The sequence below is a fragment of the Orcinus orca genome, chromosome 16, assembly GCF_937001465.1.
Source record: "Orcinus orca chromosome 16, mOrcOrc1.1, whole genome shotgun sequence".
In the NCBI taxonomy this organism is placed as follows: domain Eukaryota; kingdom Metazoa; phylum Chordata; class Mammalia; order Artiodactyla; family Delphinidae; genus Orcinus; species Orcinus orca.
Genome location: NC_064574.1, coordinates 37,736,599 through 37,754,772, shown reverse-complemented (window position 1 = coordinate 37,754,772; position 18,174 = coordinate 37,736,599). Strand labels below are relative to the sequence as shown.

Here is an 18,174-nt window from a genome sequence, read left to right as displayed (position 1 = left end):
AACAAAAGATACCAGAAATGCCAAATAAGTCAGCTGTTCACAGACCAAAATACATTTTCAAAATACTTATTTTTAAGGAGCAACAATGTTCTAGGAATAATTTATAATACCAAAATGGATAAACAAAATGAACAGTCTTATTTGAACTAGAAAAATATCCTTGCACTGGCAAAACGTGATTAAATACTTCATCAACCTTATCAGAATTAAGCAAAATGAATGGCAATTAATGTCTTCAACTACTACTGGCTTTGAAAAGGCCCATATCAGGTAACAAGGCAGTGAAAAGGGAAAAATGCTAACACTTTCTAAGTGGTGACTCTGCTGAGACGGACGATTATCCTGGAAAGGAGTTTATATTAACACCACTTAATTAACCCTATTTCCTATTTAACAAGTGGGTACTTAAATCACTTTCCAGAGTGCAGGTCAATGGTGATGCCCTGGTTCAAACACAGGCCTTTCTGCCTCCAACGCCCAAATTCTTTCCACTATATCATACACAAAAAATTCCTCCAATAAATGTTTAGGGAATTATCAAAATGTAGGACTAGACAGTTCATTAGAGATGTGCTAATTCAACACCTCATTTAATAGATACTAATAGATAAGATTTAAGAGATAGGAACATATGTGGTAAACAATCCCCAGAGATGGCCACCAACAATTCCTCCCCTCCTTCACATAAGCACACTGCTCATCCCATCAAGATGAGGAGCTGGGCTTCCCTGGTGGCGCAGTGGTTAAAAATCTGCCTGCCAATGCAGGGGACACGGGTTCAAGCCCTGGTCCGGGAAGACCTCACATACTGCGGAGTAACTAAGCCCATGCACCACAACTACAGAGCCTGCGCTCTAGAGCCCGTGAGCCGCAACTACTGAAGCCCGTGCGCCTAGGGTCCATGCTCTGCAACAAGAGAAGCCACCACAATGAGAAGCCCGTGCACTGCAACGAAGAGTAACCCCTGCTCACCGCAACTAGAGGAAGCCCGCACGCAGCAGTGAAGACCCAACGCGGCCAAAAAATAAATAAATAAATTTATTTTTTAAAAAAAAGAAAGAAAGAAGAATCTATTTCTTCTCTCCTGACCTTGTGATTTGCTGACCAATAGAATATGGTGTCGGAGTCTGCCAGCTCCAGATTCAGCCCTTAGGAAGCCTAGCATCTTCCAGTGTCATGCTCTCTGGGAAGCCAGCACCATGCTGTAAGGGAGCTCAAGCTAGACAACTAAATGAAAGATGCCTTGTGAAGAGAGAGATGCATCGTGGAGGAGGACTGAACATGGATGGGAGTGAAACCCTCTTGAGCTTACCAGCCCAGTGGGTATCTGAATGCATCCAAATGAGTGACCCAGTCAACGCCATGTAAAGCAGAAAAACTGCCACTAAGATTTTCTGACCCATGGAATTATGAAAAGTTTCGGGCTAGCTGGTTACACAGCTAACTGCTGGTTACATAGCTAACTGAAACATGAGGTTAACTGACCTGCCCATAGTCAAGAATCAATACTAAGGACTGAAATCTAAGCCCCCGGAATTCTAGCCCTGGCCACCTGCCACTGTAGCCCACCAGGTAAACTGACACACGAACGGAGCACCCCAAAGACCGAGTGACCTTTGGGCTTTGCCACAATATCCCATAAAGAAACAGATCTGAACAAAATGACTGTACTCATTTGTTCACACCTCAGCTCTGCAGGACCGTCTGTGTTCCCCTCACCTATGGCTGCTTACATTTTGACACATTAATTTCTCATTACAAACCCCCTGAGGATAGGGACAGGCAATCATCACCCTTGTCTGTGTCTCTAGTGCCTAACCCAGGGCCTTGCACACCAGGGATAAACGAAGATTTGCTGACACCTCACATATGAAAAGAATTAGACTAGTCCTCATGCCAAAGAATTATGAGACAAAGAACAAACAAGACACTCAGGCCAAGTCCCTCTAACACTATACAGAATGTCACTGTAAAATATTAAATAATTACTGACGGCCCATGACATGCATAAAGTGGTCTTTTCCCAAACACTTTGACAGCACTGTCTTTTATTATTACTCTGATACCCACAAGAAACTCTGTCAAACAGATAGGAATAATAGCACTACCCCACAGCTGAAGAAATGGATGCTCAGAGGGGTAACACAATTCACCCAGTCATCCACATTTCACAAGTGAAGCCACAACATGGTATCAGGAACCCTGATCAAAAGTCTGATGCTAATTTCATCTTCTACAATCCCTTCCTCAAAAACCTGAGGATCTAAATTCAAGAAGTACTATAAAAGAACCTAGAGTCATATGATTAGAATATCGAGAATCACAGAAACTTAGGACAAGACATGATCTCAGTACTGATCCATAAGAGACAGTGAATTTTTCAGGTCATGAAAAGTGGGATGCCAGACCTGGCGCATGCCTTGCCAGAATCTATATGACGCTACATCTTTGTGAAACAAACAGCATAACATTCTTCCTCATCTCAGCTCACACTTGCAAAACACAGCACGTGCCTGTCTGCTGTGTATGGTCACTACTGCAAACTCATTCTTTACTTGGTGTTTCTAGTAGTCTTAAAATCAGAATGTTATTGTCACATGCTACGCACATGCATCAAAGTGACCTATGCAATGGCCTTGTTTCCTATATTACTTAATCCTGGGTATTACAAGAGGTTACTACCAGAGACACATCGAAAAGGCCAACAAGAATAAATGAACACTGGGCTTTCCTGGTGGCGCAGTGGTTGAGAGTCCGCCTGCCGATGCAGGGGACACAGGTTTGTGCCCCGGTCCGGGAAGATCCCACGTGCCGCGGAGCGGCCGGGCCCGTGAGCCATGGCCGCTGAGCCTGTGCGTCCGGAGCCTGTGCTCCGCAAAGGGAGAGGCTGCAACAGTGAGAGGCCCGTGTACCGCAAAAAAAAAAAAAAAAAAGAATAAATGAACACTGTGCATCCTTACAACATTTGGCTAATGACTGGACTGTTGCACGTGTGGGCTGTTCAGTGAAATATCATTTCCATTCCCAGGAATTCTGGGATGCAAGGACCCTTTGTTAATCACCACCCTACATCTTACTTCCTCAACCGCACATCCCCAAAACTCACAGTAACAATAACAGTTAGGAAAGGTGCGTAGGAAGTACAGTAACTGTTAAAAACACTGTGACTTCAAGGACTTTGTCCCAGTCGAACCCTCCAGCCTTTACTGCTAGGACCATGGCTGGGCTGGGGCCCCAAAGCCGTGCAAGGACCAAAGGGACCCTCACTCTCAGCCCCTCGCTTCCGCTTCTGGAATCTGGAAGTGAAGCACGCCAGAGGCAATCTTGTGTCACTGACAATGCTTTCTCTGAGGCCACTGCGGATAGTTTGGGCTGTTCTGTTTTCTACCGCTGTGGTTAACGGTGGTGTTTCCCGGCGAGGAGAACTATAAGGCAGAGCAATCTAAACATCCACAGGCTAACAGGCTATGGGTGAGGGCATACACACAACTCCCAGGCAAGCAAACACCAGCATTTAGCACGTCACGATGACCTAGGAATGAGCCAGCGATTTTAAAAGCACTCTGGCTGCTGTGCTTCCTTGGATCACGACATCTGCAGAGAGGTACTTTACAAAACACAGAACAATTATGCCCTCTACAGCCCTCAAAGAGAATCCAAGGAACGTACTGAGTTCTTGTATCTGTGAAAAAGCCTGAATCTACTTTCCTACGAAGAATTATTTTTGACACCAGAAGAAGTTAATAACATACACATGTGCTTTGTATGTATGTTGGAAAAAATTAGCATATCATGGTCTAACACTAAGGTGTTACTTAAAATATGATGATGTCCAAAGAATTAACATCATTGTACTGGAATAATTTACTTTCCTGAAGGCCAAATAGAAGCAAACTCTATACATTGTCATTTTGGCAATTTTCAAAAGAATTACTTAAAATATTTTCAAAGCGAAACTGTGGACTCCTTAAAGGAGAAACAGGTTGAGATGCAATTTTTTTTTAACAAAAGAAATAAACCACAAATTGAAGATTACAACATTCTCTGTCTGGGACTGAAAAAAGACCAGTAAGAAATAACTCTAAGCTTGAGTGACTTTCCTGTTTCCCATAAGCCACGAGGAAAGACATTTCTCATCTTTCTAATAGGGAAAGTGAGGGATACCAGGCACCTAGGAAATACTCCGGATTACTCAAGGTAGATACATAACAAGCAGACCACAGGTCCTTCTTCTTGGGAAATGTGGCTGGGAACAGTATGTTGTAAGAGCATGGGTAGATATAGATATAAATAATTGGAGAATATATATAACACGGACAACAGAAGCTGTGCATAGCAGTCAAAGGAACAAAGTGAGAGGGTAATCGATGCAGGAAAAGTTTAGATGTTGTGTGAAAATAAAAGAGCGTCTTTGATCAAGCCTGGAAAAAGCTGATGAGCATAGACTACAGAAGAAAAGGTGAGAGGGAAAAGGAAGAAAGAAAACCACAGGCCAGATCACTGCAGAAAATGCAAATGCATCGGTTTCATAGGAATAGGTGGGCCATGTTCCCAAGTTCCAAGATGAAAATATGGGTCAAAGTTAAAGAGGAAGGGGGAGAATAGTTATCAGAGTGCCTTGAATTGAGCTGGAGAGTTTAGATTAGGTCTGATTAAACAAAAGGAATTACTCTGATCGCTTAAGCAAGGAAGTGACAGGGTGCAAACGGTGTTAAGAAAACATTATCCTGGCACTTGTCTGGATGCACTGGAATGGCAGGACAAGAAAGGCATAGAGATCATCCAGAGATCAGTGCAGAAACGTTAACAACAAGGATAATAAAGGCTTGAATTTATAAGAAAAGGAGAGAGAAGATGCAAGTCCAGTACACTGTGTTGAGAATGGATGCAGGAAAGACAGGGAAACAGCATAATTTGGCGAGCCCAGGATGTGAGGGTAGAGCCAGGGACATTCAAAGCAAAAGCCAATTTAGAAGAAAATGTGATAAACTGAATTCTTAGTGCAAAGTTTTAGGGATCAGTTTAGGCAGAGACTTCAGGGAGGCAGGTGGAGAGTTGAAACTGAAAAGAGGGTGAGAAGCCAGGGCTGTATTTAAACACTTTCTAATCGTTCCCAAAAAGAATAGATGTGCTAATACACATGGGGAAGGACTGGGGAAGAAGCCCAGAAAACTGGGTGTCTGGCCAGGGAAGCAGAGAGAACACTTGGAAAAGGAAGTTTCATTTCAAGTCCAACAAGAACGTTGTTTCAAAGTCATCAACACTCAGAACAAATGCTCTCACTGGAGTGAGAAGGTCCCTGAAAACTTTAAGCCTGATGCAGCATTTAATTGGGTGACGGCCGGTACACTTTTATGAATTGTATTCCAAATCTATCAAGTACTCAGCACACATTTAGTTGAAGAGTTCCCAGCGTGAGCAACGTAACAGAACAGATACTGTGCAGTAGGGAAGGAAGAGCAGCCGACTGTAGTTGGTGTGCGTGTCATCACCACTGGGAAAACTCGTAGGGATCCTGTGTGATTTTAAAACTTCAAGCTCGCCCAACAAATAGACAAAATTAAGAAGCAACTGGAAGATGAAGAGTTTAAGTTCTGGGGGAAGAAATACAGAGCTACTTCTTTCACCGTGGAAAGTTTCACAAAGACAAATGCCTTTGTAAAAACATTCTCAGGGTTAAAGGTTGCACACCCGTCCTTCAGATTTATTTCTACTAAAGAATGTAACCATTTAAAACTTTTGTGATTTATTGTGTTAGGACACTTCAGTTTTAGTCTTTCTCAAAATTTAATAGAGTCATTAACTAGAACTCGACTGATATGAAAATATTTGCATAAATCTTTTTTTCAATACACAAAATCAGTGCATCTATTTCCAAATGAGTGCTGATGACAAACTGCTACATTCCCCTTTAGGTAAATGAAAAACCTAGGGCACAGAATTTAAGTTATTCACTGAGGCAAACCAGCAAGACAAAAGCCCATTTGCTATTCAACTTTCTCTCTCTAGAAGTTCAAAGAGTTGCTCTTCACTTTTTATAAAGGGGAAATTACTGTCAATTCTTGGGCATATTTCTTTTTGCGGTTGTTCTAAGGAATGCTGAGACTAAGGTTAACTGAAATTCAGAGAAGATAAAACTATAATTGCTACAAAGGAATGCAACGAAAAACAGATAGTAGAGATGCGGGGAGATTTTTTTTAAATGTAAAATCTCTCCTCTCTTTGTTAACATTAATAAAATCTTAAGTCTGTTACTTCAGATTTAGGGAATAACTCAGTCGTCATACCCCAAAAGTCCAGCACACCACACTCCCCCCAACCCCAGAATAAAAAGTGGACAACTATCAACAGCTAAAGTAAAAGCTTCAAGTCTCCTGGAGTGGGTGGGAAGGAGGAGGAGAAGGTCATTACACACTCCCTGTGGAAGAAGACAAAGCCAGATCCACATTCCAGGGAAATCTGGCTGGTCTGAGTTTTTCCTTAAGTACCGATTGGCCTGTCACTAAGCCAGGCTCTGTAATCTTCCTGCTAGGGAAGCCATGAATCCCTTCTAATTAATCAAGCCCTCCCAACAAAAATTTTCCCACCCACAATAAAGTGGGCTGTGGGAAGGGAAAGCAGCAGAGCAAGCTTTGTAGCCAAAAGAATTCTAGACTTCGGTGTAATACCTAACTAATCCAAGAAAACAGATGCAGGAAGCAGAGGAAATGATCTACAAACAAAGACAGACAATGAAGTAGGAACACAGTACTGCTCTGCTGGAACCCAAGTCGAAAATTTTAAATCATAAGATTGTAACTATAATTGCATGGGAGTGAGACCTGGCAACACTTTTAAAACACCTGTGAAGCGGGGAATGGATCCATAAACTTTTCAGAAGTAGATACCATGAATACTGATTTGATAGCTTCAACAATAATTTATTATTTAAATTTATTTTCTTCTTACTAAACTTTAATACATTATATATCCATGTCTATTTCTTGCTTCTACTTGCAAAGGAAATGGAGTTGCCTTGACCTTCCTAATTTACCGTGCCCTTGCAGCCGGTTTAACCCAAGGTAAACTTCATTGAAAGCTTACTCTGACAAGGTGCAAGGAAGCAAGAGTACAGAAGGATGCACTGATTCAGACCCATGCTGTCCAATTCAGCTGCTACTACTACTACTACCTATGTGTGCCTCTAAGCAGTTGAAACATGGCCAGTAGGAATTGAGATGTGCTTTAAGAGATATATTTATATACTTAAATCTGCTTATGTAATATATAAATATTTCAGACTTTGCACACAATAAGGTCTTTGTTGCAACTATTCAACTCTGCCATTGTAGCATAAAAGCAGCCAGGCACAATATATAAACAAATGGGAGTGTCTGTGTTCCAATAAAACTTTATTTACAGAAACAAGCAGCTCATCTGTGGGGTGTAACTTTCTGACCCCTTGTTCCCTAAAGAACTTATAATTATGGAAGTTCTAAAACACTGGGGTGGGTGCAGAGCTAGAATTAGGATCACGGAGGAGCCTGCTGCCACTACTACTTTAAGCTGAGAAAGCCTTCACTGGAGTTTAGGACACATCCTCCTGCCCTGGGCTGCAGTGGCCCAGAAGTCAAGAGACCCTGAAAGCTGGGGTTCCAAGGACTTATCTCATACACCACTGCCATTTCCTGAAATTCTGGCCTAGGAGGCAGTTATAAGAAAGAGGTGAAGGCCAGGGTCACAGCAGTGTTTTGTTTTGTTTTGTTTTGTTTTGTTTCGCTTTGTTTTTAAAAAGCCCTCTTCTATGCAGGAAGGTCAGAAGACCTTTCTTCATTTGAATAAGAATAACTTGTTTGCAGGGATAATTAATACCATTCCAAGGAAAGTCTCAGAATAAACAACTGAGATGCAAGTGGCAAATTGTTGGTATTCACCTGCTTTTCTGTTAGCTTGGAAACCGTGCTCTATCCAAGTATTTTTCAACCCAGATGGTCAAAAGTAAATGCATCTATATGAAAATTTGCATAAGTTAATTCCTTTTAACTTTTATTCATGTGATTTTTTTTATCATAGTAATCCATATACACAGATTAAAATGACCTATCAAAAACAGTCCTCTTCTTCCCCATCCTGGTTCCACCCTCAACCCAACTTTCACTCACCAGGAGACACCACACAGAACTTCATCTATGTCATCTGGTATTTACTAAATCGTTCTAAATATTTTGTTTATACTGTAATCTTTTATTTCAGATTTAAACACTATCCATGGAAAATGAAAACATAATGTTTGCAACCCACCCGCTCACACATCTCCTTCCCCAGGCTTCCAAAATTTGAAGATCTCAACATATGAAGTGTTCAAAGCTGAGCCATGTAGTTATACCATGCTTACTTTTCTATCTTGCATAATCTTTTGTTTGCTTAGAATTAAGGAATAGTTTCCCATATTCCTGCCACTAAATCATTCCCACACTCTGACCTACAGAAACTCCTCTCAATACATTTAAGTACATGTGGTATTTTATTCATTTCCTTTTTTGTTGGAGACATCTTTCATAGAACCATCTGTCCTGTTCCAATTGGACTGGTTACTCTCTAAGCATTATACACAACTGATCATCATGGGATTTGCTTAGGCCCTCACCTGCTGGATTCCCTATTTCCTGGATCCCAATCTCACCCTTCCTCTGCTCACCGTCCCATCTGGGAAAAATCATATCCTTCCTAAAATAGGGTACATTAGAAGAAAATTTCTTTTAGCCTTTGCAAGTCTGAAAATGCCTCTATTCCACCTTAACATGTGATTGAAAGTTGAGCTGTGAAAAGCATTCAGGGCTGGAAACTGAGGCAGGAGGTAGATGGGCCACAAGCCCCTCCCCCCGCCCCCCAGGGTAAGCAATTGGAGATTTGTTCCCTGTGAACCGATACTCCAAGATGAGAATAGCAGGACAATTGAGAGAAGAGGCTGGGCCCTGCCCAGATAGAAGATAAGAGACCACATATTTCTCATTCTCCAAGTCAAGGAAACTTGCTCGACTAGAAAGCTCCTTGGAGGTCAAAAAAGGAGGGGGGAGCCACCCCACAGTAAGAGGCCAACTACCCATAGGCCTCTTCGGTGGAATCCATCTTGGCTGAGAGATGCGCGCGCACACATGGGAGGATCCTGAGATGTTCCAAATACGGACTCAGAACCAGGCAAAGCAAAGTGATAGACCAAAGGAAACCCGGAAGAAATGCCCCATAAAAGTGATTCAAACTACCACGAGGGCGCGACTCTCTCTGAGTCCGCCCGCCCGTGTGTCTATCCACACATCCTCTACTTTTTTTTTTTTTCTCCTAATAAACACTTTACTTGTTTCACTACTTTCCGTCTTTGTAGGAACTCTTCTGCAAAGCCAAAGGGCCAGGGCCTTGTCACTGACCACTGGTCTAGTGGCTAGGTTTCTGTGCTTCACTGCCGCAACCCGACCTCAATCTCTGGCCGGGGAGCCAAAACCCTGCTTCAAGCTGCTGCAGGCCGAGGCCACCCAAGATCAGAAACTATTATCCTCAGAATATCTAAGGAATTGTTCCCCTGTCCACAACTATAGCTGCTGAGAAGGCGGTTCTGAATCTGATCCTCTGTATGTGATCTGATTTTCTTCTAGGGTCTTCTCTGAATTTCCGGTGTTATGAAATTTTAGGATGATGCACCTTAGTACAACTTGTTTTCCTTGCCTTTTTTAGGTGCACTCTCACAGAAACTTTCAAATAGTAACTTTGTGCCATCATTTCTAGTAATTTTATCGTATTACTTCTTTCATAATTTTCCTCTCCACCATCTTCTTTGTTTTCCTTTCTAGAACTTTTTCATATCAATTTCATATCAATTTGTTTTTCAAAATCAATTTTTCATATCAATACTGTACACCTCAAATTTTCTTGTATTATCTTCCCACTTTTTTAACTATTATCTTTTTGCTCTACTTTCTGGGCAGTATTCCTTATCCATCTTCCCATACTTTACTAAATTTTTATTTCTATCATATTTTTAATTTACAAGAGCTCTTACCTATTTTCAGGAATTTCCCTTATTCATAAAATCCTGAACGTGTCACATGGTTATAATAGTTTCCTTTTTTGCTTTGAGGATACTAATTATAATGTTTTTAAAAGTCTTTTCTTGCTTACTAGAATCTCTCTGATCCTCCAGTTTTGCTCATTTGCTTTTCTCTCTCTTTTTCAGTTCTCTGGTTTTCTGTTTCTCAAGTTTTCCTTAAATCTCTGGTGGTATCTTTTGTCCATTCATAATTAAGAACAGACAATAAATCTCTGACTGGAAAGTTTCTGTACATGGGTGGAACTTACTGACTGCTGGGCTTCAAGAATCCAGTGGGGGACTTAGATATCTGGTTGGGGGATGCCAGATGCAGGCCCTACTTATATCAGACAAGTAGACTTTAGGTTAAGTATGACTAGAAATAAAAAGAGATATTTCATAATAATTAAAGATTCTATTCAACAGAAAGAACAATCATAAATTTGTATATATGTGCTAATATAGCCTTAAGATATACAAAGCCAAGATCAATAAAAGGACAAATATACAAATCTAAAACCATAGTTGGAGATTTTAACACGCCTCTCTCAACTGATCAAACAAGTGGACAAAATATGAGCAAACACAAAGCAGATTTTTTACAACAGAATCAACAAACCTGACTTGAGTCGGATACACAGTTCAATGCACCTGACAAGCAACACTTTTTTCAAGTGTTTATAGAACATTAACCAAAATATCAATAGAGGAATTACGCTAAACAAAATGATTATGCTAATAACAAAATGATTATTAGAAAATTTCCAAAAACTTAGAAACTATACACTATACATCTGAATAAGCCATAAACAAAAATGAAACACAATGAAAATTAGAAAATATTTTGATTTGAATGGAAGCAAAATTCCCACTTTAACAGCATCTCTATCAAAACAAGAGGATACAAGTCAAGTAGGTACTTAGAGAGAAATTCATAGCTTTAAGTGCATATACTAGAAAAGAAGAACGGTTCCAAAATCAATGATTTAACCTTCCCCCTTAAGAAGCTGAAAAAAGGACAAATTTGCTCAAAGAATGTAGAAGGAAGGAAATAATAAAGAAATCAATAAAATAGAAAACAAGTATGCTACAGGAAAATAAAATGAAACCTGAATTTGGTTCTCTGAAAAGACTACTAAAAATAACAAATCCCTATCAGCACTAATCAATATCATTCCTTTGGAAAGGCAAATCAAAACCACAATGAGATATCACCTCACACCTGTTAGAATAGCTATTATGAAAAAGACAAGAGATAAATACTGGTGAGACTGTAGAGAAAAGGGAACTCTGGTGCATGGTTGGTGGGAATGTAAATTGGTGCAGCCACTATAGAAAACATTATGGAGGTTAATCAAAAATTTTAAAGTAGAACTGCCACATGATCCAGCAATCCCACTTCTGGGTATATATCTGAAGGATATGAAATCACTATCTTGAAGAGATATCTGCACTCCGTGTTCACTGCAGCATTATTCACAATAGCCAAGACATGGAAACAACCTAAGTGTCTACTGACAGATGAATGAATAAAGAAAATATGGTATACACATGCAATGGAATATTATTCAGCCATAAAAAGGAAATTCTGCCATTTGCAGCAACACAGATAGACCTTAAGGACATTATACTAAGTGTAGTAACTCAGACAGAGAAAGACAAATAAATACTGTATGATTTCACTTATATGTGGAATCTTAAAACATCAAATTCATAGAAACAGAGTAGAATGGTAGTTGCCAGGGGCTGAGGGATGGGGTAAATGGGGTGATGTTGGTTGAAGGGTACAAACTTTTAGTTATAAGATGAGTAAGTTCCGGGGATGTAATGTACAGCATGGTGACTAGAGTTAGCAACACTGTACTGTATACTTGAGAGTAAAGCTCTAATGTTTTCACCATGACAACAACAAAATGGTAATTATGTGAAGTGAAGGACGCGTTAACTAAAATTACTGTGGTAAACATTTTGCAATTTATACATTTATCAAATCAACATATTGTACACCTTAGACTTACACAATGTTATATGTCAATGATATTTCAATCAAGCTGGAAAAAATATAATCACCCATTTGGAAGGTTCAAGCCTAGTTGTCAGAATATTTGGAAGCCAGGATAGCTGAGAGATGGCATCCTAATGCCTAAAAAGGGTAGGAGAGAGAGAGGAGTTGGGAATAAACTCATTCCAGTTAAGTCCGGAGTTGTGAAGAACTTCAACTTTCAGTTCTTTGTATCAGCTTAGCACATAAGACAAAGCTTGACACAGAAATAAGTACTCAATTTGTAGATATCCTCATATAATACTCTTTGGGTTTGTATGGGTAAGTTTGTCCACAATCTCTTGGAACAGGAGCTATTCAAGAGAGCTTTTCCTTCATCCTCTTGAGAAACTGTGGGTTTCATGAAAATGCAAAAAAAATCTCTGCTCGCTGACCAAGGGAAGCAGCATGGAAGCCTGCCATCCACCCAGGGCTTTGGCAGGGGCGGGGGGTGGGGGGCAGGGGAGGGAGAACAGCAAGGAAAATACTGGAAAATACTAAAAACACTAAGCTGTGCCATACTCAGTTGTGGGTTGCAAAGTCAGACTACCCACAAGGTGGTGGAATCCCAAGCCCTGAAATGAATATAAACCTGGTCCAAAACCACCAAAATGCCAATGGCTCCAGCAGAAGTAAACTTGAAACCGCTCCACTGCTCTGCAGGGCTGAGCTCATAGGTCTTTCCACCCGTGTATTTCACACTTAGTAAATAACAGTGGAAATAACAGAACAATCTAAAAGAGGCTATAAAATAAACTACTTTAAGATTATGAAGGAGATAAAAGAAGGATATGGAAACATATTGAAAAAAGGGACAAGTATATATATAAAAAAAGAACTGGTAGAATTTGAATTAAAATAAAACAAACATAAATTCTCAAATGAAAAATACAGTCACTAAAAATAAACAAAGAATAGAATAAATACAGATTAAAAAGGAGAATAAATACTGATGACAAGCTTTTAGTAAACTGGAAGAGATCTGATAAAAAGCACTCTGAATGCAACATACAGACATAAAGAGAAGAGAAAAAGGAAACGGAAAATGGCCAAGCAGAGTTCATCAGAGCGGGCACACGGTGACTGCAGCAAGAGCAGGTGTGCATGTCCCCTGTTGCCCATGACACCCTAGGGCAGTGCACAGCAATCTGGCTGGGCGGGATGTCAGACCTTCAGAATGGGATCCCACTGCTTGGGTTGTGGGCCTTTTAAACTGCATGATTAGGAAAGCACTTGTTCCTTGCCTGTGTGATCAGACAGAAGCAGGGACACCAACACAACATGATGTGTAGAATCTTCCATATAATGTGTCAGAACTCTGACTATCCCTAACCTGCTGGCTTGACACCCATGGTTGGGGTCACTCCCCCACCTGGCATGACCTGGGAGTTAGGTTCCAAGTCTTGCTGGTGCAGCTGTGAGATCAGGCAATCTCGTAGCAGAATTTACCACATCAGTATGTATGTCTTGGAAATCAATTGACCCAGCTCTGGCATAATTAGGGGCCTAGGGTCTAAGCTTTGTGGCTGACGAGGATTGTCTATCCGAATGGACCACAGCCAGTTTGGGCGAAGCTTTGCTAGAGGCCCAGTCCTTTTCTGAGCAGACAGCCTGCAGGCGCTCAGTCCTGGATGAGTTAACATCACCCTCTAGCACATAATAAACAGTTACGTGGGACTATTCAACAAACTTCGTATAAGAGTTCCAGAAGAAGAGATCAGAGAGAACAGAGAGGAGCAGTACTTGAAGAGAAAAAGGTCGAAATTTTCCAAAATTGATGAAAGACTTGACTCTTCCAAATGAAGATGTACATTGCATCCCAAGCCAGATAAATAAAAAGTCTGTATCTCAAGATTTCACAGTGAAACTATAGAATATCAAAGACACAAAATCTTAAGAGCAACCAAAGAGAACCAAGATATCTTGATAAGCAAGATAACAAAGAAAGAAATCACGATGGGCTGACAGTAGACTTCTTTGCTGACTAGTCTCCACAGATGCACCCCAGATTCTCCCCCTCCCTGTAAGCACAAGCTGCTTCTCCCACGGAGAGTTGCAGCTTCCCTGGAGCTGACCCTCTGAGTGCTCTGACCAACAGAATGCAGAGGAAACGCACGTGGGATTCTGAGCTCAGGCCTTCAAGGCACGGACAAATTACACTTTTTTCTTCTCGCAACTTTTGCTCTGGGACACCATCCCTCAAAACTCAGCCACCAAGCCAGGAGAGGAGCCCAAGCCACACAGAGTAGCCACCTGAATGAGAACTGAGGACAACAATTAACAGCCCCAGGTGAGATTCCAAGCACAGCCAGGATCAACGGCCAGCCACATGCGCGGCCAGCTTTGATGTGCAGGCTGAACTCAGTCCCCAGATGACTGCAGCCCCAGCCAACATCAAGAGAAGAAACCGCCCAACAGATACCAGGCGACCTACAGAATCCTGAGAGAGAATAAAATGGCTTCTGTTTTAAGTCACTACGTTTTAAGGTGGTTTTAAAGCATCAACTGATAATTAAAACATTTCTCAGTTGCAATAAGAGATTTCAAAAGACAATGGAAAAATACCTTTAAAGTGCTGAGAGGAACTGATGTGCAACCTAAAATTCTAAAACAAACTTTACTTTCTAGAGGAAAACCAAAAGACATTTTTAGACAGACAGATTGTGAAAATTCACCACTTATAATCTCTCACAGAGAGGAATACTACATATAGAATATACAGATACTAGAAATAACTGTGAATAATGAAATTTATAAATATGTTGTAAATCTAAAGCACTGACTTGGTAAAGATAAGATACGACTACAACACTAAACAGTATCTGATCTGGTTAACCACTATGATTTCTCTGTTTCGGTGTTTTGAATTTCTGCTTAATTAAACACTAGCGCAGGGAAAATGCCCTAAAGAACAGGCATATGTGAAGCATCCTTCATACAATAGTTCCTCTCGAGACTGGATCTGCAGCTAGTTGGATGCAGGACTCTTGGATGCAGAACCTGGAGGGTCGACTGTACTCACTACCAATTCTTCCCCTCTCCTTCCCCACCACCCCTCACAGGTGACCCTCCCATTCCTCCACAACTGAGAAGGTCTGGGACCCAGCCATCAAGGGATAAAGAAGAGATGCTTACAAGAGAAAAGCAAAAGAGGGCAGCCAGGCAGGAGAACTCGCTCCTGGCATTCACCCAGGCGCAGCATTTGCTGCCTGCTTCTTTATTTTTACATGCTTTGTCATAATCAAAAATGACGCCATGGACATACAATGTGAATAATACTTTTTAACATTAAGGACCAAGTTATGTCCCAAAGGCATCTTACAAAAGACTTTAAGCAAGAAACTCCCATGACCATATGAACTATTCATTTTCTCCCCCATCTCATTCTTAACATGCAAATTTTCAATCACCTACTTCAAATTTTCAGTAGTGTCCCAAATCTGAAGAGTAGAAGGAAAGTTCAGGGCTACTGTTTTCAATTAACACAGGACTCAGTTATATTAGAAAGTGATTAATCATTTTAAAGAAAGCTATTAAGCATTACTTACCTTAACAGCAAATTTCTTTGACGCCATGGCTTACTGATTCCAGAGTAATTACAGACCTTTAACAGAAGAAAAAAGAAAGTTAAAAAGTAGGTATATCAAAATTTCTTTCGATTTGTATATTATATAAGAGAAAGGTTGGCTGAATAATCAAATATCAACAGGTATTCTTACAAGATGAATGTTCACTTATAACTGGTCTTAACAAAAATATTATATTGAATTAACAGTTTACGAACTGCCCACAAAGAAAAGCACAGGCCCAGATGTATTCTACCAAATGTTTAAAGAACAATTAATACCAATCTTTCACAGACTCTTTAAAAGAAGCATAAGAAAAACTCAAATCATTCTAAGAGGCCAGTTACATCCTGATACCAATACCAAACAGAAACATCACAAGAAAGGAAAACTACACACTAGTATTCAACAAAATACTACAAACCAAAGCTAGCAACATATAAAAAGGATTATACACCATGACATTAGATTTATCTCAGGAATATAAGATTGGTTTAACATCTGAAAATCAGTATAATACACTATATTAATAGAATAAAAGAGAAAACACATGATTATCTCAAATTTAGAAAAAAATTGACAAAATCCAACACTTTTTTTAATTTAAAAAAAAAAAAATCCAACACACTAGGAATAGAAGGAAGCATCCTCAACCTGATAAAGAGCATCTGTGAAGAACCCACAGCTAGGGAATTCCCTGGCAGTTCAGTGGTAAGGACTTGGCACTTTCACTGCCAAGGGCCTGGGTTCAATCCCTGGTCGGGGAACTAAGATCCCACAAGCCGCACAGCGCAGCCAAAAAAAACCAAAATAAAATCCACTAAGAAAAACCCACAGCTAAAACCATACTAAATGGTGAACGACTGAATGCCTCCTCCTCAAAGAGGAAAAAACAGAGATATCTGCTCTGTCACTTCCACACAGCACTGTATGTGCTGCACTGAGGTGCTAGCCAGGGCAATTAGGCAAGAAAAAGAAATAAATGGCATCCAGATTGGGAAGGAAGCGATAAAACTGTCCCTATCACAAATAACATGTTCTTATATGCAGAAAATCCTGAAGAGTTAAAAAAAAAAAAAACACTAATAGAATTACAAAGTATACGAAGTAAGGTTGTAAGATGTAAATATATTAAAAAGTCAATTATATTTCTACATTCTGGCAATGAGTAATCCTGAAATGAATTTAAGAAAACAATTCTGTTTACAAGAACATCAGAAAGAATACTTAGGAAATTTTTTTTTTAAAAACCCCACAAGATTTATACACCAAAAACCATACATTATTATTGAAAGAAATTAAAAACTTAAGTAAATGGACAGTTATCCCATATTCATGGATTAAATTAACACTTAATTTTGTTAGGATAGCCATACTCCCCAAATTGATCTATAACACAATCTCTATCAAAACCCCAGCTGACTTTATAGAAATTGACAATCTTACCCTAAAATGCATATGAAAATACATCTATAGTAGCCGAAATAATCTTGAAAAAGGAGAACAAAATTGAAGAATTCATACTTCCCCATTTGAACGCTTACTACAAAGTTAGAGTAATCAAGACAGTGTGGTACTGGCATAAAAGACAGACACATAGATCAATGGGATAAAACTGAGAGTCCCAAAACAGACCCTTACAGTTATGTTCAACTGATTTTTAACCAATGTGCTGTGACAATTTAATTGGGAAACAGTCCTTTCTACAAATGGTGCTGTTACAACTGGGTATCCACACTCAAAAGAATAAAGCTAGAACACTACATCACATTATATACAAAAATTAACTCAAAATGGATCAAAGACCTAAATGTAAGAGCTAAAACTATAAACTCTTAGAAGAAACCATAGGCATAAATTTTTGTGACCTTGCATAAGGCAATAATTTCTTAGACACGATACCAAAGGCACAAGTCACAAAAGAAAAAATCGGTAAATCAGATTTCATCAAAATTTAAAACTTCAGTGCTTTAAAGGACACTATCAAGAACCTGAAAGACAACCCACAGAATGGGAGAAAATATCTGCAAATCATACAACAAATAAGGGACTCATGTCCAGAAAACATAAAGAACACCTTAAAACAACAATAAAAAGATGAATAACCCAATTTAAAAATGAACAAAGGATTTGAATAGACATTTCTCCAAAGAAGACATACAAATGGCTAATAAGCACATAAAGAGATGCTCAAAATTACTAGTCATCAAGGAAATACAAATCAAAACCACAATGATATACCACTTTACACCCACTAGGATGGCAAAATACAAAAGACAAACAATAACAAGTGTTGACAAAGATATGGATAGATGAGAACTCTCATACATGGTTGGTGAGAATATAAAATGTTGCAGCCACTTTGGAAAACAGTGTAGCAGCTCTTCAAAAAGGTAAACACAGAGTTGCCATATGATTCAGCATTTCCACTCCTAGGTATGTACCCAAGGAAAATAAAAACATATGTTCACACAAACATTTATACAGGAATCTTCATAGCAGCATTA

The 18,174-nt window shown here is 39.7% G+C and overlaps 1 protein-coding gene across 1 annotated transcript in view; it reads right to left on the bottom strand.

Annotated features, from left to right (window-relative positions):
- Window positions 1-18,174, bottom strand: part of SLX4IP (SLX4 interacting protein) — a 185,397-nt gene that overhangs the window by 151,245 nt on the left and 15,978 nt on the right. Inside the window, 1 exon segment of the mRNA XM_033440317.2 lies at window positions 15,650-15,705. Coding sequence (XP_033296208.1) covers window positions 15,650-15,676 — 27 coding nt within the window. The 5' untranslated portion in view covers window positions 15,677-15,705.